General features: G+C 32.7%; 1 protein-coding gene across 4 annotated transcripts in view; it reads right to left on the bottom strand.

Moving 5' to 3' along the window:
- Window positions 1-25986, bottom strand: part of PTPN2 (protein tyrosine phosphatase non-receptor type 2) — a 93219-nt gene that overhangs the window by 51779 nt on the left and 15454 nt on the right. For all 4 annotated transcript variants that reach the window (XM_074274612.1, XM_074274613.1, XM_074274611.1 and 1 more), the window contains exons 2-3: window positions 16654-16744; window positions 7266-7366 (exon numbers count right to left, since the gene is read on the bottom strand). In XM_074274612.1, coding sequence (XP_074130713.1) covers window positions 7266-7366; window positions 16654-16744 — 192 coding nt within the window. The remainder of the gene's footprint in view (window positions 1-7265; window positions 7367-16653; window positions 16745-25986) is intronic.

Here is a 25986-nt window from a genome sequence, read left to right as displayed (position 1 = left end):
TGTATGAGATGCACTCCAATTGATTCTGTATATATTAGGCTTGTTCAAAATTGTTTGTATGTTATCTTTCCCACTAAATTGTGGGCTCCTTGAGGGTAGGGTCTATTTTTGCTTTTCTTTGTACTGCATACATTTTAGCACAGTATTGTGGCAGATAGCAAGTGCTCAATAAATGCTCTATGAATTTATCCTAACAGAAGAGTTGAGGTATCCTTACACTCTTGTTTCCCCCCACCTTGATAGCTATACAAATGGGCAAAGATCAAAAATTTTTTTTCCCCTTGAGGGTGGGGTTAAGTGACTTGCCCAGGGTCACACAGCTAGGAAGTGTTAAGTGTCTTAAGACCAGATTTGAACTTGGGTCCTCCTGAATTCAAGGCTGGTGCTCTTTCCACTGCACTACCTAGCTGCCCCCAAAGGTCAAAAATTGCAAATGTAAGATAAGACTTTATTGTATTTAGTGGTGTTTTTAACTAAGAAGGATTATGCTACAGTGAAAACTGGATTCAAAAAAGCCCTGGATTCTAGTATCAACAATTTAGTTATGACTCTTCAATAAAAAACTATCCCCTAATGCCACAATTTTCTATGAAACATGGGTGTGGAATTTAATGATCTTTAAGGCCTCATACTCCAGGCTTCAAAGTCTTTATGATTTTAGTGTAAAACTTTTAATATTACTTGTATCATGGACTGCCCTGGTTAAAGTATGAATCCTTTCTCAAAAAATATTTTTAAATGCATAAAATAAAATACATGATTATAAATGAAACCAATTATGCTGAAATACAGTTATCAAAACAATAAAAGAACAAATTCAGGGGAACAGAGTAAGAACTTCTATGTTGGTCCAAATCCTGAAAAAACCAGACAATTTCTTTTTAATTATAGCATCAGATTTTAAGCTTTCCACAATAATTATTTACATAATGAATGGAAACCTATAGAAGATGATGTTGCTATACAATACATTAATTTTGGAAATAGGTTTATAACTTACTTAAAACTTTCAGCCAGTATCTTTGTAAAAATCTGGTATGCTACAGATTTTCTGTTAATAGATAACAATAGCTGAATAATCTTATTCAAAAGAAATAGCATAAGTAAAAGAGATAGATAGGTAGGATAGTACTGCATATTAAGATGGCATATGTATATGAAGAAATCCAGGAACCTAAGTGGGAAGAAAAGAAGATAGAGAATATTTGGGTAAAGGTTAAAGGAAAGGCAAAATGAAGATATTTTGTCATAGGAGTAAAATACAGAAGTCTGAAAGAAAAAAAAGGAAATAAGTGTGAGTAATGGAGTTTGGCACACAGGCATGTCATAGCACACAGACATGAGGTGAGGGATCTCAATTATTCAGACATCTGGAGTTGCATTTTTTCTTTTCTTTTCTTTCTTTTTCTTTTCTTTTTTTTTTAACCAAAAGTGAAGCAGAATAACTTCTTGAATACTCTAAATGATAACTAAGATTCCTCTTCATTCAAAAAATAGATGAATAAAAGGGGAGAAATTCTAATATAGCTCTCATTATGGGATCCACAGTATGGGATTCTCCAAAGGAGGAACTTTTTTCTGGCGTGGAAATAAAAGGAATCGTTGGAGGGAAATAATCACTCCATTCCAGAGTTTCAGACAGAGGGAAGAAAATCTGAGGCATAATCTGACATGCCACGTAGATTTATAGAAATAGATTTTAAAGGTTCAGAAAAAAAGGTAAAATGCCATGGACTAAAAATTTTTCAGCAGAATTCAGCTCAGAAGGGATGGGATGGGAGATGCTCAAAAACAAAATTCTGAAGACAAAAGAAAACAACTTCAATGAAGAGGAAAAATGTCATTTATCTGAAGAGACATAGGTAAATCCACACAGGGAACTCATCAAAATTTTAAATTTTAAAAAGAAATGTACAGAGAATGGAAATAAAGCCAGATACAGAAGGTAACTTTAAGAGTGGGTCACAATGTGCTCTTCAACAACAAGATGATTCAAACTAGCTCCAATTGCTCAGTGAGGAAGAGAGCCATTTATACCCAGAGAGAGAACTATGGGAACTAAGTGTGGAGCACAACACAGCATTTTCACTCTTTCTGTTGCTGTTTGCTTGCATTTTATTTTGCTTCTCTCTTTTTTACTGGTTTTATTTGATTCTTCTTGTGCAGCATGATAACTGTATAAATATATATGAATATATTGGATTTAACATATATTTCTAACATGTTTAACATACATTGGACTAGTTGCCATCTAGGGGAGGGAGTAAGGTGTTGTGTCCTGCTTTCTAGAGCCCCCAAGTTGGAGTGACAAAACATACTGTGCTTTCTACAGCCTCCACACTGGAGTGATTAAAATATGCTGAATGGAGAAATTGCCCATGCATATGTTTTGAAAAATAAAAAAAAAACTTTAATTAAAAAAAAAAGAGAGAGAGAGAATTGGTCACAATTCTGCAAAATTATTGTTATCAGAAATAATGAGCACTGGCTGAAGCTGATGATAAAGGCTAAAGAAAACAAAAAAGGATGAATTTTTAGTCATGTGGAAAGAAAAAAGATCAAAGAAGAGCTAAAATCTTAGGGAATGGGCTAATGAAATCTTTATTTTGTTTCTATTTTTTCAGTAAAGGATAAATGGTCTTTACTATGAAATGGCAGAACAAAAACATATAGCAGGTAGCTGATAGCCAAAATAGTATGATGACAATAAGAGAATACCTAGCTATTCTTAATGAACAAGTCACTTGGTTCATATAAACTATCTTTTAGTGCTGAAAAATTAATAGATGCAATTGATGAGTTCTTGTTAATGATGTTTGCAAAAGCATGGAAAACGGGAGTAATCACAAGATTGAACAAAGGTCTTTATTTTCAAAAAAGGGAAGAGAACAAATCCTGCAAACTATAGGTTATTAAGCCCAGTAAAATTTTTCTAAGAAAAATTTAGATTTTCTTTAAAGGTTATAAAGTATTTTTTGTTAAAAAAAGTAAAAATTTGGTTATAAAGTGATTTACAAAAGTTAGTATGGTTTCATCAAGAAAGTCATAGGATGCTGAAGGAATCTACTCATGACATTTTCAGACAGACCTAACCAGGAAATTTGTTTTGCTTAATTCTGTAAATTTGTTCCAAGGGTTTTGTTTTTCTTTCTCTCTTTTCCACTGCATTAAGGAAGGGAGACAGTAATAAAGTTGTAAAAAAGAAGAAAGAAAACAGAAAAGAAATATTTGAAATCATTGAACATAGAAGGTCAGAAATCAACACCGACACCTTTGAAAGTGATGTGCTACCAGCCATTCTGGAGAGCAATTTGGAACTATGCTCAAAAAGTTATCAAACTGTGCATACCCTTTGATCCAGAAGTGTGACTACTCGGCTTATATCCCAAAAACATTTTAAAGAAGGGAAAGAGACCTGTATATGCAAGAATGTTTGTGGCAGCCCTCTTTGTAGTGGCCAGAAACTGGAAACTGAGTGGATGCCTATCAATTGGAGAATGGGTGAATAAATTATAGTATATGAATATTATGGAATATTATTGTTGTAAGAAATGACTAACAGGATGATTTCAGACAGGCCTGAAGAGACTTACATGAACTGATGCTGAATGAAATGAGCAGGACCAGGAGATAATTATATATACTTCAACAATGATACTGTATGAGGATGTATTCTGATGGATGTGGCCATCTTCAACAATGAGATGAACCAAATCAGCTTCAATAGAGCAGTAATGAACTGAACCAGCTACACCCAGCAAAAGAACTCTGGGAGATGACTATGAACCACTATATAGAATTCCCAATCCCTCTATTTTTGACTGCCTGCACTTTTGATTTCCTTCATAGGTTAATTGTACACTATTCAAAGTCTGACTCTTTTTTGTACAGCAAAATAACTGTTTGGACATGTATACATATTTTAATTTATACTTTAACATATTTAACATATATTGGTCAACCTACCATCTGGGGGAAGGGGTGGGGGGAAGAAGGGGAAAAGTTGGAACAAAAGGTTTGGCAATTGTCAATGCTGTAAAATTACCCATTCATATATCTGCTAAATAAAAGTCTATAATAATAAAAAAAAAAAAAAAAAAAAAAAGGAAAAAAAAAAAAAGAAAGTAATGTGCTAGAGGCAGCTAAGTGGTGCAGTGGATAGAGCACCAGCCCTGAAATCCGGAGGACCTGAGCTTTAAATCTGGCCACAGACACTTAATACTTCCTAGCTGTGTGATCCTGGACAAGTCACTTAACCCCAATTGCTTAAGGGAGGAGAAAAAAAAAAAAAAAAAAAAAAAAAGGAAAGTTCATTATATAGTTAAAAGAAAAAGCAAGATGTACTCAAGTTTCATGTACAACTTTCTTCCATTCCTAGAAGTTCTAAGAAATTAATTTAGAATTAAAGAACACGTCATGCCAAATTATAATTTACTTTTTGATAAGGATTACTAAAGTAGGAGAAGAAAGCTATGAATATAATTTACCCAGATTTAGCAAAGCTGTTTTAGACAATGAAAATGAGATTTAGAATTAGTTGTAGCATCATTTTGAAAGAGTAGTTGTTAATGGTCCAAAGTCAAAATGACAGGAAATCTCTAATATGTAGTAATCCAGGGTTGTGAACAAGGCCCAGTGGTATTTAACATTTTCATCAATGATGTAAATAAAAGTATAGAGATGCTATGGTGATCAAGTTTGCAGATGACACAAAACTGGAAAGGATAGCTAATACACTGGATAATGGAGTCAAGATTCAAAAATGCCTGACAGGCTAAAAGCACTGAGCTAAATTCTAAGAAGATGAAATTTAATAGTGATAAATGTCAAGTTTAGCCCCGAGCAAATTTCATATAAAAAAGGGAGGAAACACGAAGGGAGAGAAGTTGAAAGATTAGAGTGTTTGGTGGAATATAAATTCAGTGACTCAACAATGTGATGTAGTAGTCAAAGATGTTATTAATGTGGGGCTGCTAGGTGGCACAGTGGATAAAGCACAGCTTTGAAGTCAGGAGGATGTGAGTTCAAACCTGGTCTCAAACACTTAACACTCCCTAGTTGTGTGACCCTGGGTGAAGAAGTTATTAATGTGACCTTAGGTTGTAGAAAGGCAAAGCTTGAGTCTCTGCCACTCCTTAAAATTTCATCATTAGTAGTTCATATCTTTAATTTTAGCATTGTCCTGCACTTTGGACTCCTTTCAAAATGACAAATAGGACATCTAGAGCTGAAAAGAACTACTAAGTTCATTTTGACACTTCTCATTTCCTCAAATGAGGAAACAGGCTCAAAGAAATAAAATGATTTGCTTGGTTTTATGTAGGTGATAAGTAATGTATCAGAAACTGAACACTTCCAATTCAATTTTCTTTATGACATTGATGTCTTTAGGGAGGGAATGAAAAGCACATACATACATAATTATAATAATACAAATGAAATTTAAGCCATATGTAATTAAAATGAAAGCTATGGCTTGGAAAAATGTTGAAAAAAATTGTAATTTTTTTCCTTCTTTGTAGAAGGGATTTGAGTATTTGTTATTAAAATGTATTACTTAAATATATATTTTTACTTCATCATATATACACATATCCTGATATAATATATGAATTATTACTATTAGATTTGAATAGAAAAATGTTTACAAAGGTAATTAGCATAGTCTATTAATATCATTATTGCCAACACTTTCACAATTAAAGTTCTGAAGAGTCTGACTTGAGATAATAGCATGGTTAGTCTAATAAATAATATGAGAATCATGTCTTTAAAAAGTCAAATTTAAAACATGTTCTTCAAAAATAATAAAAACTCAATATGCCAAGATAAATTTTAATTTTTAAACATTACTATATTAATTCCTAAGCCAATCTATCTTACCAAAGACATAAACTTATAAGCTATTACTAGTTGGTAGCACTGAATGCTTTAATAACTTTTCCATTGCAACTTGCCTTGAGAACATGAATTATTTTCTACAAAGATGTGCACTACACAGATGATCTACAGCAGAGGACCATAATAAAAAACACTAAACATAGATTAACAATAACTAGCATTTATATAGCACTTTAAGCTTGAAAAGTTCTTTATAATATTATTTTGTCTTTACCATACCCCTGTGATATGGATAGATGCCTTTATCTCCATTTTGCAGATTAGGAAATTGAAGCTGAAAATTAAACAACTAGCCAGGTTCACCAAACAAAAAAAGGTGATTTTTAAATTTTTATTTATTTAAACTTACATTTATATTTAAACTCAAATCTTTCTGAATCTAAATCTAGTACTTGATTCACGGCACCACCTAATTGTGTAGTGAATATTCAGTAATTTAAATACTCTAATTTTGGTTATTATATACAAAAGCAAGGTTAGAAAGAATGTTTTCTGACAAAATTATGACTTAATTTCTTTCTTTCTTTTTTGCTGTAAGTGACTTGCCCAGGATCACATAGCTAGTAAATATTAAATGTTTAAGGCCAGATTTGACCTCAGGTCGTCCTGACTTCAGGGCTGGTGTTCTATCCACTATACTACCTAGCTGCTCCTGCTGACTAATTTCTAAAACTACAGCAATTTTAATTCAAAATACTAATAACTTGAGAAGAATTATTCTAAATATCAGTACTGTAGATTTCTTAAACCAGATACTTAGCTAACCATTAACTAAAGATAATATCAGTTTAATTCTGATTTACTCTAACAAAGAATAATTGAGTTAAGTAATTCAATGTGATTTATAGTGGAATTAAAATGAAAATGCATTTGTATGTGAATAGGCATATCAGATACACAGAAAATTCATTTCACAAAAATAATGCAAGGCACCATCCAATTTTCTTCTATCTGATCTTTCCCCTTTTACTTCAATTCTTCCTAGCAACTCAATTTTTGTAATGGACAAGTAGTTCCTTTTCTCTGTGTAATACAGAACATGAACCAAAGTATTTTGTACTTTCTTTTCAACCCCTCCTTGAAACAAGGATTTCAAAGGAATTCCTTGCAGTACTTCAGACAATGTAAAAATGAGAACAAAAAGCATGGAAGTTATCAAATGAGCAAGTAATTATTAGCAGAATACGTACTTAGCAAGCCACAAAGCAAAGCTGATAAATAAAAGAATACACAATCTACTTGTATTTAATGGACATGATTGAATTTAATTTCAGAGTACACTAGATAGAAAAAAAACAAAAAACAAAAAACAAGAATCTATAAAATTCCATTTGCATGGAATTACTCAGCACCATATTACTTGCCTGTGTTAAGATGTAATTTCTTTGTGCCTCTTCTATGGCAACAAAGCTGGCATTGATATAATCATTTTCAGTATTTTGCAGTTTAACACGACTATGATCATCTAGAAATAAAAACAAAATGACAAACAAATTATTCCAAAATATTTTATATTTCCTCAGAAATATTCATGGCTTTATTATGAATTTATCCTCTTATTAATTCTTTAATAACTAGAAAGGTAACAAAAATCAAGTTAGTGGTTTTTATTGTTGTATAAATCATTAATGGTGACTTAAAATAATTAAATTAAAAAAAAAAAAAAAAGAAATGCTGTAGTACAATAAAATACCTTCTTTATTAAAAACAAAATGCTTACTTTGGGGCAATGAACTCTGCTTAATGACTGATCTGCTTGGAAAAAAATTTGGCCACAAGAAGGTTAGGACTTGATTTGTAGGAGAAGCTTTATTCTACTATCCTTACTTATAGCATACTTTAAGGTATATTTTTGTTTTGAAATACCTTAATAATTTCTCATAAAAGAAATCTAGATTTATTCCTGCTTTTGATTCAACAGACTGAAAAAGAAGTTTCTTAATGTGTAAAATATGGTTCAATACAAGTATGGCCTTAAAGAAGAAATATGTGAAGATAGCTCCTTTTTTCTTCTGCACAGGTGGGGGAAAGGGCCTAATGAGATTCATAGGTGTGGAACATTTCATATATTATCATATTTTTTTAATGGTTTTTATTTTTTCTTCTTTGCTCCCATTTCTTCTTCTTCTTTTTTTTTTTTTTAAGTTATTCGTTATATGGGATGGTTTGAAGGAAAGCAGGAAGAGAAATACAGAGAGATATTAAAAAAGACATTTTAAAAGTAATTTTAAAAATAAATATATTTTACAATTTAGGTATAAACTGCTGTCCCTTTTATGTAAAATACAATTTCCTTAAAATCAGATTTCACTGGTTCCAGGTTTAGGATAATTTAGATATAGAATGGGCAAAATTTTGCTTCATTTAATTTCTAAGTACAAAAGGGAGAAAGACTTAAGAGGATTGACTTTTAAAAGACATTTATATTCTACATACAAAGTTATTTCAAGATAACTTTAAAACAGATTATAAATATCTACATAAAGAACAGAATAGATAACCTGCAATCCTGAAAATACAATTGCAGATATTTACAATTAAATTGGTATTGTGAAAATATGAATGAAATGAATTGAGGTTTAGCTTAATTCTACAGAAAATCATTTATACAACAATTTTATAATCTAGTTTACAACAGGCTGTCCTCAAATCTATGTTATGTTAAATAAAATATTTTTAAGCTAAAAATCTTCTAGGTACAAGACCTCCAAAGAAAAGAAAATGCTAACGGGTTTTACTTTCACATATCAATTTATCTGAGATGTTTCTGCTGGACTGAACCCAAGACCTTTGTAAATATTACATGTCATTTGCCAACAGGAAAAACTAAGATCTTGTTATAGTAAATCACACATACTAGTGTTCTCGGAAAGATGAGGTCAGCAAGCATTGTTTTTTTTAACAGTTTAATCACCCTTTAACTGCTTTATTATGTTGGAAAAGAGAAAGCCAGCTACACAATTAACAAAATAAAAACCACACATCCCAGAAAGTTAGCTCACTATAACAGGAAATATATGAAAATATCTTTTTATAATGTCAAATAAACTCTAATTTCAAAGCTCTGCTAAAATACAGCACTAAAGGACTTTGTTTCCTTGAGTCAAGCACAGAAAGTACATGAACACAAAAAGTAAAGCAGTATTAACTGCCCAGCTGTGACCGTAATTCAGTTGGTACAAAGTAAAAGACTCCAAATAGGAAAAATTCAATTAAATGATACTACAGTCACATTACACAGTTAGTACATATATACTTACATTTACCAATACTAATGAAATGGGTGAACAATTGGACTTCCCTATATTTCAGAAATAGGGAGAGAAGCATTTCCATGCTTCCCCCCCAATTAAAAGCTCCTAAATTAATAAGTTAAAACTATAAAAATAAAACATTCATATTTCAACTTAATCTCACTACTTCCAACTATTTCTTTACTTAATTTATTTATATCATAGTCACATGATATAAATCACTAACAAAGGTGTTCTCATAGAACATCCAAAATGCAGTCTTAAAAGATTTCATAGGTGACATTTTTCTTTTTCTTTTATTAATTTTATAATTATAACATTTTTTGACAGTACATATGCATAAGTAATTTTTCACATTATCCCTTATACTCCCTTCTGTTCCGAATTTTTCCCCTCCTTCCCTCCACCCCCTCCTCTAGATGGCAGGCATTCCCATGCATATTAAATATGTTATAGTATAGCCTAGGTACAATATATATGTGCAGAACCGAATTTTGTTGTTGTTGTTGCAAAGGAAGAATTGGATTTGTAAGGTAAAAATAACTTGGGGAGAAAAACAAAAAATGCTAACAGTTTACACTCATTTCCCAGTGTTCCTTTTCTGGGTATAGCTGATTCTGTCCATTACTGATCAATTGGAATTGGATTAGCTCTTCTCTATGTTGAAGATATCCACTTCCATCAGAATACATCCTCATACAGTATCATTGTTGAAGTGTATAGTGATCTCCTAGTTCTGCTCATTTCACTCAGCATCAGTTCAAGGACAAATTTTTAAAAGAGAAAATAAATCCTTTAAAAATGATCTATTTAGAATCTACTCCCTAATTGCAAATCTGTTCTAGGAATAATCTCTAGCTAGTTGAAGAACATTTGGGGATAGGAGAATAGATGGAGGGGGCTTTCATAATTAATGTGTCTAAAGATCAAAATGAATTTTTTCTTTCATTTAAAAAAATTTAAGTGTATATATTATGATATTGCAAAATGCCTTTAAAAGAGTAATTTACAAAAGTTAAGGAATCAAAATGGACTCAAATCAGTAGTGGAAGTGGGAAGGAGTTTTTTCTGGAGGGAGGGAGGGAAGGAACGAACATTAACTATAATGCATAACATAAAACATATGACTGGCTTATTTAAACAACACCACAAAATTTAACAGCCATTTTCAAAAGAAATGAAACTACCAGTCTTTTAAATGAACACTGAAAAAATGATGAGTGTATGATTCATGATTTCCAGCACAGACTTAACAATAAAAGTAGGGCAATGTCACTTATCCAATTAAATAAGAGTAACACTTTTAAGTATCTAAAAATTCTACTTCCAAAATGCCAACTCCTTTCTTTAAAACTGTCTATCTAGAGTATTACAATTCCTCCTATACCAAATCCTTTTTTTATACTCCCTTTTTAATTAAAGCTTTTTATTTTCAAAACATATGCATAGATAATTTTCAACATTCATTCTTGTGATACCCTGTGTTCAAAAATTTTTTCCCTCCCTCTTCATCTCCTCCCTCCTAGACAGCAAGTAATCCAATCTGTTAATATTTCCATAATTATTATGCTGCATAATAAAAATCAGATCAAAAAAGGAAAAAATTGAGAAAGAAAACAAAATACAAGCAAACAACAAAAAAGATAAAAATACTATGTTGTGATCCACATTCAGTTCCCACAGTCCTCTCTCTGGCCCTACATCAATTCCTCTCTTAATAATCTACCTACAGTGTACCAACTGTCCTATCAATAAATTCCAAAGTAAGTTTTAATTTGTAAACAAGAGCAACCAAAAAATGCTTTCTGTTCCACACTTTAATCTGTCTTTGGCCTTTGCAACTCAACGGGGAATTAACATGACAGGGTCTCCCAATTCTCTGTAAAATGAATAGACTTTTACATAAATAGAATATTTGCTTATCATTATATTAGCATCTCTAATTTTCTTTTCAAAAAAGATTGTGAACAGAGAAAAATGCAATCAATAGAAATGGTGGTTCAAACTCTATTGCTTTACATATCACAAAAACAACCCAAACCACACTTCCACAGGAAGCCTGATTTCAACAACTAGTAACATCAGTCATAGAAGTAACAACTTTTCTAAATGACAAATACTTAAAAAACTTTTGTCACTAAGGTTTTTAAAAGTACTAATAGTAAGTACCATAAAGAAACATGCTTTATTACTAACCCTCAAGTTGCAGATTGTTTAAAAATAAAACAAACTTCTGAAATCCATCCCCCACAACATTAGATTTTCTGAGAAATGGTTCCTTTTGTCAAGAAATGACTAGTTTTAGACTTGAACTCAGCTGACAAGACAGATTAGTTTCCTCTTTCAATAGTCAAAATCAAGTTCTTTTACTTCCTTTGGTAATTTCACTCAGTTTGATGCCCATTATAAAATATACTTATTTTCTCTTCTACTTTTAGAAGTTGAAAAGGATTTACACTTACAAATAGAGCTTGAAGGCCAAGATAAAATAAAGATTAAACACTCATATTTCATAGCTGTTTTACTGGGCCAAAAAAGGCTGAGTTGTTTGATATAGCTTTTGAATATGATTTTTTTTTTTCATGGGAAGGAAACTGGGAGAAGTATTTGTTAAACTGAAATAAAATACTACATAATTACATACCATTTTAAGGAATTAAAAGTATTTTAAAAGAAATTTAATTTGACCTTAAGACACAATAATTGAATTTATATCATATGCCTCAGTCTCTATTTGAATATATTTCTGGAAGCTTTTCTTTTAGTTCCTATGACATTACTCACATTAAATGCTTATTTTTGTAATCTTTTTTCCCCCCTTTTTATGAGACAATTGGGGTTAAGTGCCTTACCCAGGGTCACAGACCTAGAAAGTATAAAGTGTCTGGAACTCAGGTTCTCCTGACTCCGGGGCTGGTACTTTATCCCCTGCACCATATAGCTGCCCTATGTTAAACTTATTGATTTAATAAATAATCAATTTTTGATTTTTTGATTTATTATTTTCTCCAAGTTCTCTTCCTATCTGTTTCTTCTCACTCTCCACTGAGGGATTACTATTCCCTGTTCATCTAATGTGAATAGTTCCTAAGACTCTGTCCTGAGCTCATCTCTTTACATACACTTTCCTCCTGATTTGCTCCTGAGGCTTCAATTATCATTTTTATGTGGTTGATTCCTAAATCTGTGTCCAGTCGATCTCTCTGTTTTAACTCCTAATAAGAAAAAGTTATCTTCTCTCATAAATCTGCCCCTCTTCCAAACTTCCCTGTTTCTCTCAAGGTTGCTATGATCCTTCCTGTCACCAGGTTAATAACTTCAATTTGTATTTCTTTCCTCTCAATCTAATATAGTACAACCCAATAAGCATGTACTAAACAAGTACTCTAGATTCAGAACCCAAAACAAAGAACAGTACCTCTTTACAGGACCTTATCTTCTACAGTGGAGGGATAGCATACCCATATACATAAATGAATCAGTCAATAATTATTAGTGCTTTCACTGTGTAACCTAGAAATACAAAGACAAAACTTTTTTTGATGTAAGTCAAGAAGAAATGGATTCAAACTCAACTAGCTATGTGATCATTGGTTGTCTTATCTATCTATAGTTCAGTTTCTCATGGGATTATTGCTTTAACGCTGGAAGAGATCATCTGTAAATGGAGATGAAAACACCTACCTCACAGAGTTGTTGTGAAAATGAAATGAAATGTACCTTTATTTTCAATGTTTGTCAGCACAAAATTAAAATGTTGTCCAACCTGATTTTGGACCACTTTTTTAACGTCAAATCTCTATCACTCTTTCCAACACTGACACTTTCCCTTATATTCTTCCCTATTTTTCCACTATTTTCTAGAGACCCTGTTCAACTATTAACAGAGCAGCTTCCTCTCCTGGACATTACATTATTCTGTGTTTACCTATATGTGATTATGTGTTTCCCCCCATAAAATCTAAGATCCTTGAGAGCAAGGATTGTTTTACCCCCAATTCTTATCTTCAGTTAGTATCATGTGCAAGCCCCAGAATGTAGTTGATTCTTATAAAATGCTTGCTGAATGAAGATAGAGGGCAAGAGTATGTAGGAATGAGACATTCAAATAAGGCTTTTTTTTTTTTTTTTTTAAGGAATGAAGTGTTGTAAGATTTTTAAAACTATGGCTGCCATAACTCATTTCATAGTGCATTGCTTGTTGTTTCTATGACTTTTCTTATAACATGATTATGTATATAGTTGTTTCATAGAATTTTTATAAATTGTACCATCCTTCCTTTGAGCAATGCAAATTCCCTATTAGAGAATAAATACAGGCAATATATACAATATTAACAATGTAAGCCTTCCATCTCTATATTCAGATCTTTTTGTAGTACGCTTAACAAATAAATTGTTGCTAGGTCTTTGTTTCATGTTCTTTTTTCCTTTGAGTACTGGAATATTTCTATTTCGGTATAAGTTCATATTTTAAAAAGAAAAAGTTGTAAATACCCATTTCATTAAAGGTTATTTCATCACTCACTTGAGAGAATAATCCAAAATCATGGTCAAGCAATTTAGAGAAAAAACTTCCTAGGAAAGATTAATACCCATAAAATTTTTTGAAACAAAATCTTATAAAAATGACTACTAAAAACTATTTTTAACATGTTAATTCAAAAAAGAATGACTCTGAAAGAAGAGTGATAAACCCAATGACCCACCACAACTCTAGAGACCCTATAATGAAGCATACTATCCACCTCCTAACAATAGACTAAAGGTACAAAATAAGATATTTATTTTCTTACAGGATCAGTGTGTTAATTTGTTTTGCTTCTGTGAGATGCCACAAAAGAAAAGACTAACTGAAGAAGGTAAAAAATAAGCTGAGAAGAACAAAAGGAAACAGAGAGAAAAGACAAACAAAAAGCTTTGAACTAATGTGTTAAATGCATTATGTATTTTTAAAAATGGAAGTTACAAATACAATTAGAAGAAAAAAAAAACCTTTCAGGAATTTCTTTAATAAAATTCTCACTTTCAAGGTACATAAAGAACTGATTCAAATTTATAAGAGTAAGAACCATTTACTAATCTCAAATGATATGAAGATAAAGTTCTCACATAAAGAAATCCAAGTTCTCTTGGCACATGAAAAAACACTCCTATAAGAGAGTATAAGAAATGATGAATATGATCAATACATATAAGCATCGAAAGATTTACATAAACTGATGCAGAATAAAGTAACTAGAATAAAAAACAATATACACAATGACTACAACAATATAAAATGAAAAACTAACAATCAAAAATCAATGTTGAAACATTACAATGAAAAAGCATGGTTTCAAAAAAAAAAAAAAAAAGACAAATGTTGAAAGGGATATGCTGTCCGTTATGCTATGAATTATTCTAGACATTTTAAAAAGCAGTCTGGAATTAACCTCCCAAAGTCACCGAATTGTGCATATCCTTTGACCTAGGAATAGCCATGCTAGGCTTACAGCCCCAAAGAGATTTTTTAAAAGATCCTATATATACAAAGATATTTATAGCAAATCTTTTTTTTTTTAAAGTGTCAAAAAACTAAAAACTAACAGACTGTTGATCATCTAGGATAGTGATTGAAAAAATTATAATATAAAACTAAATTCAATTCTATTCTGCTGAAAGAAATAATGAAAGAGATAGTTTCAGGGAAATCAAGGAAGACTTGTAAGGACTGAAACAAAATGAAGAAGCAGAACCAGGAGAACAAATTTATAATGTTAACATCGTAAAAATAAACAATTTTGAAAGACTTTAAGAACTCTAATTCATACAATCACTAACCACTATCATTCCAATGAACCAATGAAGAAAAATGCCCATCTAATCTCCAAAGAGAAATGATAGATTAATATACAGAATATTTGGTTTTGTAAAAGAATGTGAGGCATTTGTTTTGCTTTAGTATTTGTTACAACTTTTATTATATACATCTTGCTTTTTTTGGCTCAATAATTTTCATAATACATTCTTCTTAGTCTGTTCTTTTTATATATTTTTTGTGGTCATGGAACAAGGTATAAAACTAATTGGTTCATCTGGAATGAAATCTTTTAATATTGGTTAAGAAGCACAATGCTCTATAATGAAGGAAAAACAAAAATGCCACTCTAAACAAATGAAAATATGAGTTTTCATCGATAAAAACTTTCTACAATTGGGACCATATAAAAAAGCCTAAGTGTATCTATTAAAAGAAGCAGTCTCAATTAGGATAAATTAATTCAAGGAAGAAGAGCTAAAATTTTCTGCTAAAATCACTTCAAAATTAACTGTTACTTCAAGTAGTTTTTTTTTTCCTTCTAGTTTTGAATATTTTGATGATAATCCCTCCAATTAGATGTAAAAACAATTTTAAACATTCATTTTTAAAATTATAGTTCCAAATTCTCTTCCTTCTTCCCTGCTACCTTCATTGAGAAGGCAAACAATTTGATTTGGGTTAAACATTTACAGCCAAGATATATATATATATATATGTGTGTGTGTGTTTTATGGTTATACATATACTGATCAGACATGTGCAGTCATGTAAAATGTTTTCCATATTCATGTTATTTTTCTAAGTTTTTCTGAAAGCATCCTGCTCATCATTTCTTATTGCACAACAGTATCACAATTCTAATCATACACCACAACTTGTTCAATCATTCCCCCAATGATAGACATCCCTTCAATATTCAATAATTTGCCACCAAAAAAAAAGCTGCTACAAATATTTTTGTGCAAGTGGGTCCTTTTTCTTTTATCCGACAATACCATTTAGTAGATCTGTATTCCAAAGAGAGATTGTTTTAAAAAAGAAAAACCTGTTCATATACTCTGACCATTTATTAATTGGTAAATGGAATTGTATTCTTATAAATTTGACTCAATTTTCTCTATATAATTGAAAATTGAGACCTCTATCAGAGACAGTGGCCATAAACAATTCCCTCAAGTTTTGTTTTGTTTTTGTTTTTTTTGAAATTTTAATGTAATCAAAATTACCCATTTTATATCCTATAATACTCTCTATCTTTTGTTTGGTCATAAATTTTTCCCTTATCCATAGATCTGACAGATAAAATATTCCAAGCTCTCCTAATCACCCTTTCTATGTAAATCACGTACCCATTATGACTTTAGGTATATGATATGAGATGTTGGTTTATATCTAGTTTCTGCCAAACTATTTTCTAGTTTTCTCAGCAGTTTTGTCAAATGTGAATTCTTAGTTGTAATTTTTATGCTTATCAAACATTAGCTTACTTTGATCGTTTCATACTGTGCATTGCATACCCAATATATTCCATTGATCCATTTCAGATAATTTTTTCCAATCACACATACATTAGCACTGGTGCTTTAGTTCTTTATTTACATTTAACTATTTATAAGTCCTAACTGCACTTCTCACCCACCACTCTAAGTCCAATTGTACTTTTTACCCCCTCCCCCCCAAACCCTAAGTACTTACATGGGCTGACATCTCTGTATCTGTTTCGATTTCTATTTTCTAGAGATTTCGCCACTTTATGAGGGTAGTCATGGGACTGATTTCGAATTTCCTTAAAATAATAAAAATATAATTTAATAATCAAAATTTTCATATCATACATAACAAAATACTTACTTTCCTAGTTGTTAAATAAGCTATCCTCAATATAAGAATGAGCAAGAAAACATATGAAGGAATATATTTCAAAAGTTACAATTTGATTTTTATAATAACCACATTGATAAAATTATAGATCTATTGCAATTACTGACAAGCCAAAGGGTAAAGAAACAATCTTTAATATACTATGCAAAGTAGTAGAAACAGTACTTAAAAAATTGGGGAAAATAGGTGAATTCATATCAAGTATATACCAAGAACCACAACGCTAAAGAAATACAATCTTGAAAGCATTGAGATTACTTTATATAAGACCTCAGAGAAATAAATTTTTTTTAAATGTGGAAAAAAAATCATTCATGATTAATATTCATATTAATAACCTCCAAAAGATAATTAAGAGAACATTAAACTCACACTACCGTTCCATCTTTACAAAAGCTTTAGAAATGATGGACATGTATAATGAGGGTATCACTGATGAAAACAAGAGAACAGGCAGGTTCTTAAAATAAGTCCTCCACACAACAGACTACAATTTTAGGGTCAAATAATTCACTGAAAGAATAAGAGACAACCAGACCCTACAGTATTATGAGTTGCTGATTACAAAAAGATAAAGCAAAAAGCTCACTGGAAAAGCAGAAGTCTCAACAAAGAGATCTAATGACTCCTCATGATAAAATTCCCTGATAAATATAACAATAGATATAAATATGTTCAAGGATCATTATTTTAATGCTTGAAAGACATAAAGGAAGAGAAGCTCACCAAAGGTGTTTTCAAAAACTTATGAGAATGTTCTGTATAATGGTTGAGGTGCTTGATGCTTACCCAATTTCTCCTTCTTTACAAGATATTGGGCTGAATGGAGGCAGTTAATCCATTGGAATGTTAGATGTGGAGTCATAGGACAGGGATCTAAATAAATCTCAGCTCTGCCATGTACAATTTTTTATATAAGTTGTTTAAATGCTGTCATCTGTCAGTTTTTTATTGGGTAAAATGAGGAAATTGGTCTAAATCTCTAAGGTCCCTTCTTCAAGATTATTCACAAGAAAATTGCCTAAAAAATCCATAGGAAATAAACTAAGTGAACAAAAAGTCTTACTGTCTAGATCATTGGTTTCCTCTATTCAGTCAATATATATTTATTATTGCCTACTATGTGCCAGATATTCAGCTAAGCTCTGGGGATACAAAAAGAGAAAAATGACAAACCTTGCCTTCAAGAAGCTCACAATCTAATGGGGGAGACAACATATATATGCTGCTGTTTTTTCAATGATTGCATTTGTGTCCGACTCTTTGTGGCCCCATTGGGGTTTTCTTTTTCTTTCTTCTTTTTTTTGGGGAGGCAATTGGGGTCAAGTGACTTATCCAGGGTCACACAGCAAGGAAATGTTAAGTGTCTGAGACCACATTTGAACTCAGGTCCTCCCAACTTCAGGGCTGGTGCTCTATCCACTGTGCCATTCTAGCTGCCCCCATTTGGGGTTTTCTTGGCAAAAATACTCAAGTGGCTAGCCATTTCCTTCTCTAGCCCATTTTATAGATGAGGCAAACAGGGTTAAGTGATTTGCCCAGGATCACTCACTATCTAAGTATCTAAGACATCAAAACTCAGGAAACGAAATCTTAACTCCTAGGTTTAGCACTCTAAATCTGCTGTACCACTTAGTTACCCCCAAATAAATATCTACCAATGAAGCTATATACAAGGCAAATAGAAAATAAAAGAAGGAAAGTACTAGGATTAAGCAGTTGGGAAAGGCTTCTTACAGAAGATAGGAGTTTAGTTGGGATTTGAAGCCAGAGGCAGAAATGAAGAGAAAGACCAGTCTACGCTGGAATGGTAGACAGCCAGAGAAAATGTGCAGAGCCAGGAGACAGAGTGCCATGGAACAGCAAGGAGTTCATGTTGCTGGATCAAAGAGTATATGAGGCGAGGGGAATGTAAAAGACTCTGTATTTAATCCTGGAAAATCAGTGGAGATTATTGAGTAAAGTGGTGACATGACTGGACATGCACTTTAGGCACATTCCTTTGTTGGCTGAATGGAAGACAGATTGGAATAGGGAGACACTTGAGGGAAACAAACTCTGCGAGAGTGTTGGCCTATTAAGAGAGAAGAATCGTATCTGGAGATACAGAGCCAGGGTGAAATGATAGATAGGTGGAGATAACAATTTGGATAAGGAGATGGATAGTGTGAGGAGCCAAGGATAAAAAGAATGACAACTAGGTTGCAAGCCTGAAGGACTGGGAGGATGCTGCTGCCTTCTACAACAGGAAACTGCTGGTGGGGGCCAGAGAGAAGGAGATAAGAAAATGAGTTCATTTGGAACTTATACTGGATATTAGAAAAGCAAATGGAGATGTGGGGCTGGAGATCAGTCAACAATTTATCTATTTATTTTTGATTATTATAGCTTTTTATTGACAAAACATATGCATGGGTATTTTTCAACATTGACCCTTGCAAACACTTCTCTTCCAACTTTCCCTTTTCCCTCTATCCCCACTCCTAGATGGCAGGCAGTCCCATACATGTTAAACATGTTAAAGTATATGTTAAATACAATATTTATATGCATTTAATGTATACATATTTATACAGTTATCTCGTTGCACAAGAAAAATCGGATTTAGAAAGAAGGTAAAAATAACCTGGTAAGAAAAACAAAAATGCAAGCAAACAACAGAAAGAGTGCAAATACTATGTTGTGCTCCACACTCATTTCCCAGGATTCTTACACTGGATGTAGCTGGTTTTCTTCATTACTAAACGATTGGAACTGATTTGGATTATCTCACTGTTGAAGAGGGCCACTTCTACCAGAATCGATCCTCACTCATATAGTACTGTTGTTGAAGTGTATAATGATCTCCTGGTTCTGCTCATTTCACTTAGCGTCACTTCATGTAAGTCTCTCCAGAGCTCTCTGTATTCATTGCGATTTTCTTTCTTTTTTTGCTGGAACAATTGAGGTTAAGTGACTTGCCCAGGGTCACACAGCTAGGACTTGTTAAGTGTCTGAGGCCAGATGTGAACTTGGGTCCTCCTGACTTCAAAGCTGGTGCTCTATCAACTGCACCACCTAGCTGCCCTAATCAGCCAACAATCTAGGATAAGATAGTTAGATTTGAGGATTTTCAGCATAAAGTTGGTATTGAATCCATAGGAAGTGATGAAATCACTAAGTGAAGTAAGGATAGAGGGAGAAGAGAAGACAGCCAGGAGAGAACCTTGTGGGACACCTATGATCTGGATGAGGATCTATGTAGATTTATATGTGGCATCTCAAACTCAACATGAAATAGGCAGAACTCATCCCCCTCCTCCCCCCAATAAATAAATAAATAAATTTATCTTCCTAACCTCTTTATGATTGTCAAGGACATGCCCACCACTTTAGGATCCCAATTATATTATCTTCCTCTGTGCCTGATTCTTACTTCATAGTTAATTGCTAAATCATGTTATTTCTGCCTTCACAACCAATTTTTATTTTTCTTAGAGGCTTTGGATGTAGGACTACTATTTCTACTCATATAAGCCTTTGCATAATATAGGTCTTCATCGCCTCTCACACACATAACCTATTTCAAATTTCTGCCCAATCCACTTATTCTTCCAGAGAGTATCTAAAATGATTTTCCTTTTAGGAAATCTGACTATGACATACTCATATCAATAAACTTCAGCAGTTTCCCATTGACATGAGGTTCAGACATTATGTTCTTTACTACTGGGCTTTTCACATCATACAGAACACAGCAAAAATATTCAAACATGAATAAGCAAAACCATGTAAAAATGATGAATTGATAGTGTAAATAAACTTCCTGTTAAGTTGACATTAGAAACAATTTATTTTTGTAAACTAAAGCTTGCTGAAAAATTGTCTTGTTCTGACTATTCTGATCTATTATTTGGTTACTATACAGTATGTCTTTCAATAAAAAGCATATAAAGAAATTTACCTATCAGGTTAGATAGGCCAATCAAATTAACAGAATAATTAATTACTAACAAACATGTATAAATCTGTCTTGACTCCTAGTTGACACACAAAAGATTTAATATTACTTTCACTAAAAATATTATTTTTACCAAAAACAAAAAAGTTTTATGCCATTAACATAGAAAATAAAATATTTATATTATTTATTTCATCTGTATTTTATCTGTTTGCACATTTTATGTTTTTAAACACACATTAGAACTTATGCATGTACTTTATTTACTTATTCATATGTGTGTGTGTGTGTGTGTGTGTGTGTGTGTGTGTGTGTGTGTATGTACATATATATATAATTAGGTACAAAAGGAAGCAAGGCACAGTAGATAGAATGTTGGCCTTGGAGTTGGAAAGACACTTGGGTTCAAGCCTACTTTTAATACATACTGGCTAAGTGACCTTGGGAAAGTCACTTAACCTAGGAGTGCTCAATCTCAAGAAATTCTAAAACTCTGAAACTGCAGAGACAGTGCCAAAAGGGAGTTTCCCTAACAAAGAGTTCCTCTTACCTACTAAAAATACAGGTTCAAGCCCCATACCTAATTCATACTGGGTTACATATTGAATGATATTTTTTCAACTGATGAGGCATAAGATCAAGAAGTTTGAAGACCACTGATCTGGACTCTTAATACACAGATGGATGGTTAGTCCTTTAAATTAGTAGAGATCAGTACAATCTGGTAAGGACACTGGAAATTGATATTAATAGGTCCCAGAATTGAATGGGAGGAAGAGAGAAGGCTAGATTGCATTTATGAAATGATACAGGACTTTTAATAAAACTGCTTCCTAGGACAATAGCTGAACTTTAAAAATCATCCCTGGTGATTCTTTATGACTATATATCCTGCAGCACCATAAAATATAAGAAATAAAAGATGAAGGTGAGTCAAAGGGTAATGTGGAAATGCAAGATGGGTAGAAATTAGCCAGAGCCATTTTCTTTCTTTTTTTCTTCCTCTTTTTTTTTTTTTTTTTTTTTTTTTTACATTAAAGCTTTTTATTTTTCAAAACATATGCATGGCTAATTTTTCAACACTAACCCTTACATAACCTTATGTTCCAATTTCCCCCTTCTTTCCCCATCCCCCTCCACTAGATGGCAAGTGGTCCAATAGATGTTAAATCCAATATATAAATACATATTTATATAATTATCTCACTCCACAAGAAAAATCAAATCAAACTAGAAAAAAAATGAGAAAAAATAAAATGCAAGAAAACAACAACAAAAAGAATGAAAATGCTATGTTGTGAAACACACTCAGTTCCCACAGTCTTCTTTTCATCACAAAATCATTGGAATTGGTCTGAATCATCTCATTGTCAAAAAGAGCCATATCCATCAGAATTAATCATTGTATAATCTTTCTACTCTTGCCGTGTAGTGATCTCCTTGAATTCAGGAGGACCCCAGTTCAAATCTGATCTCAGACACTTAACACTTCCTACCTGTGTGACAGGTTAACCCTAGCCTCAGGGGGGGGAAAAAAAAAAAGGAAGAGTCAGGTACAAATGTTCTTGTCAGCTCTTTTTGTTAAAACAAAGAACTAGAAACTAAGGAGACAGATTGATACTTGCAGGATACATGGCCCACAATACTTAAGTGTGACCCAAACCAGATTAAAATGTAATTGGGAAAAATTGAAGAAAAATAAATAAAAAACTTAGACAATATTACACTTTCAAAAATAAGTCAATATGCAGCTTTCAGGGATGCCTTATGTATGGATTGTGGCCCCTGTTTCTATTTGCTTTTGAAACCAATGACCTAGACAAATTATGATATAAGATAATTGGACTATTAGTAATTCTACTATTTGTAGAAATGAACTATTCCAGGGAAACCTAGGAAGATCTGTATTAGCTTGTGTGTATTTAATGTAAAGTGAGCAGAACTATAAAGAACATATCAGCAGTCTATTGAAAAACATAAGAATTCTAGTGAATGACTAACCATAATCCTAGAGGACTATGAAGGTTTTACTTCAAAGGAGCTACTGTCTACAGGATAAAATCTTAAATTGTTAACTCCTCAGTTTGACATTAGTGATCTTCCAATAAAAATTCATTTTAGAAAGGAAGTAGCAGTAACAAGATGAAATCAACCTACATTTGTATCTTATTTCATACTACTTCCTTATTCCCATACTCTATGTTCCAACTAATCATTTTTTGAATGACTGCATTTTCGCTTTTGCTTAGTGGTATATGAAATCCAAGGGAGGCCAGGGAAGTGGGAGAGTGGAGAGTCCAAAGGTAGAGAGGCTTCATAGAAGGCTACATAGTGACAATCAATATGTATTTCTTAAGTACCAACTACATGACGGGTACTGTAGTAAATTTGGGGTATATAAGGAAAAGGAAAAAGTAATCCTCACTCTCAAGGATCTCATGGTCATGGTCTAATTGGGGAGACATTATGTAAATTTTGTAGAAACAAGATGCATATATCTATCTACATTTATATGATTATATCTATATGATAAAGTAGAACAGTTATAGAGGAAAGGCACTAAGATTTTAAGGAGGACTGGGAAAGATTTCTTGCAGAAGTAACTTTAGCTGAGCCTTGAAAATAGTTAGATATTGAGACTGGGGCTACAAATTCAGGTAAAAAAAATTTCACCAGTGAGTTTACTTGCTCAAAGTCACACAAACAGTAACTGGCAATGCTGGTATATGAACTCACATCCTTTGATTTCAAATACAATGTTCTTTACTTGATACTACTAATAATACTTTGTTTATTTTTTTAATTTAGAGAACACAAATATTTTGCGCTATTTAAATGTTTTTCTTTGCAAAAACCTATTATTCCAGTAACATATTCAGACATTTTGCATATCTTGTAATAAATTCTCATTAGCTGATTGTTGGTTAAACATTAATGGCACTTGAGATTAAGTAGCCTTAGCAGAGTTTTGAAAAGGATCCTGGATTTAAGAGTCAGAAATACAGATTTAAATTCTGAGCCTCCAAAGACCTTGCCTTCTCACCTTTATACAAGGAAAGTTATATTACTCAGTCTGAACAGCTCTGAAATAGAATTGTCTAGATGATATAGTCATTGAGTCAATATTCACCTCATTCTTATATTTACAACCAGCCCTAGACCTGAATGAAGGCCATGCTTTATCCCTTCCAGTTATCCACCAGAACCTACCCAGAACAAGCTTTACCACCATGTCCATACAGCCTTGTCCTCTTTTTTTTGCTCAAGGACAATAATAAAATATTTTCAAAGCTATTAAAAAGATTTTGACAATTTACTGTCCTACAGCTCCACTCACAATTGCTTATATCAAGGTCCTTTTCCCTGGCTATAATTCCCGGGTACTAAAATTTAAACTGTTTGAGGGCAGGAGATGTCTCACTTATGTATTTGTATTCCTATCACTTATCACAGCCCTTGGCATTAAGCAGATGTCTAATTGACTTAAGTCCCAGCTTTGTAACTTATAAATTTTAAGTAAATAGCAAACTTAGAGAAATTTATAGAGCCTCAGTTCCCTCCTCTCTAAAAGGAATATAATACTTGTACTATCTTAGTGTGAGCTAAGCATCTCTAAAGTAAGCTATGTTAATGTAAACTATTATAATTATTGTCCCTGTCTTGAGGCAAGAAGTCACAAGTAAATCCTAATGTTTGCTGAATAACTGAAAGAAACCACAGAAATTCAATCAGAATGAAAACTGACCAATTAATAGCCCATTAGGGGGAAAAAAGCTAATGGAAAGAAACCTTTCTTCCTTCCCCCTTCAGTAGTCTTATGAATCTGTACCAACCCCATGCAAGGTTTATTTTTACACAGACACACACATACACATACACATAAGACTAGCACATCTGGTGTGATGGCTTGCCAAGCCCTTTTCAGGGCTGCTCATCCACCTTAAATGTTTGCCTTCTATAGCATGCACAGCAGCCAAACCAAATTGAGGGTAACCAACTGCCAAGCCTCATATTCACAAGCATGTGAAGAATTCCTCAGGTGGAATGGACAAATGAGAACAATTTGTTTCTAACAGCCAAGAAGGCAGCTGGAGCAGATCCTATGGAACATTTAGAACTTAGTCAAACACCAAAGAAGACAACAAGGTCACCTATTGTATCCCAGGCCATTACTAATAATCCTGACTTTGTCTTGTCATAAGATTTCAAGGACTCTAGAAGACAGTGAGACAGATATCAGCCTTGGTTCAATTCTCCCTCACTTAAAACCAATTCAAATGCAAGTCAAGACAGCATGTTTTCATGTCACTAGTTCTTTAGGAAAAGGAAGGAAGAACAAGTCCTATGATTGGGACTTTGTTAGGAAGAATGAAGAGACTATAAAATTAAGAAAAGAATATACATGTAAAATCTATATCAGATTGTGGTCTTGGAGAGAGGGGAGGGAAGGGAGAAAAAAAACTGGAACTCAAAATCTTACAAAAATGAATACTAAAAACTATCTTACATGTAATTGGAAAAAATAAAATACTAGTACCTAAAAGAAATAAAATTAATAAAAGAGTAGCTGAAGTGAGACTTGAGGGTGAAAAGGTCAAACAATGAACAAGCAAGAGTCAGTGGAATAAAAAGGGGAAGAGGGAATGGGGTAAATTTTTGCTTGAACACCTAGGATCGAAGAGGCAAGAATAAAGCTGCACAGGGCTCATTCTAGACTCAAAAGTATAAAAGTAGAGTATCATATTTTCTTCTAGATTAAGTCACTTCACTAGGATAATGTGTACAGAATAATAGGATAATTCTGTACAGAAATAAAGATTGCATATTTCAATGATTGAGCAAATATTTATTAAGTACTAGCTGTAGTACTATAATACTTTAATATTGACAATGCTTGTTACAAATTTCATTTCATAAGAATCTTGAAATGGAGGTGCCATTATGTCCCCCACTTTCCAGATGAGGAAACTAAGGAAGACAGAGATTGAATGATTTGCCCAATGTCACACAACTAGTGTTTGAAATGCAGTCTTAATTCCAGACCCAACATTCTATCTACTGTGCCAGGCACTGAGGGAGACAATTTTAATTAAAATATGATCCCCGCTAGAACTTTTCTTTTATTGTATCCTTCAGGAACCTCTACTCTTGGGAGTCATGTTACAACCAAAGTCTCAGCTTTAGCCAAACCTAACTATGATCAAGCA

Source organism: Sminthopsis crassicaudata, chromosome 1 (genome assembly GCF_048593235.1).
Source record: "Sminthopsis crassicaudata isolate SCR6 chromosome 1, ASM4859323v1, whole genome shotgun sequence".
NCBI classification, from domain to species: domain Eukaryota; kingdom Metazoa; phylum Chordata; class Mammalia; order Dasyuromorphia; family Dasyuridae; genus Sminthopsis; species Sminthopsis crassicaudata.
The sequence above is the reverse complement of the archived record's forward strand: the minus strand, read 5'-3'. Positions and strand labels throughout refer to the sequence as shown.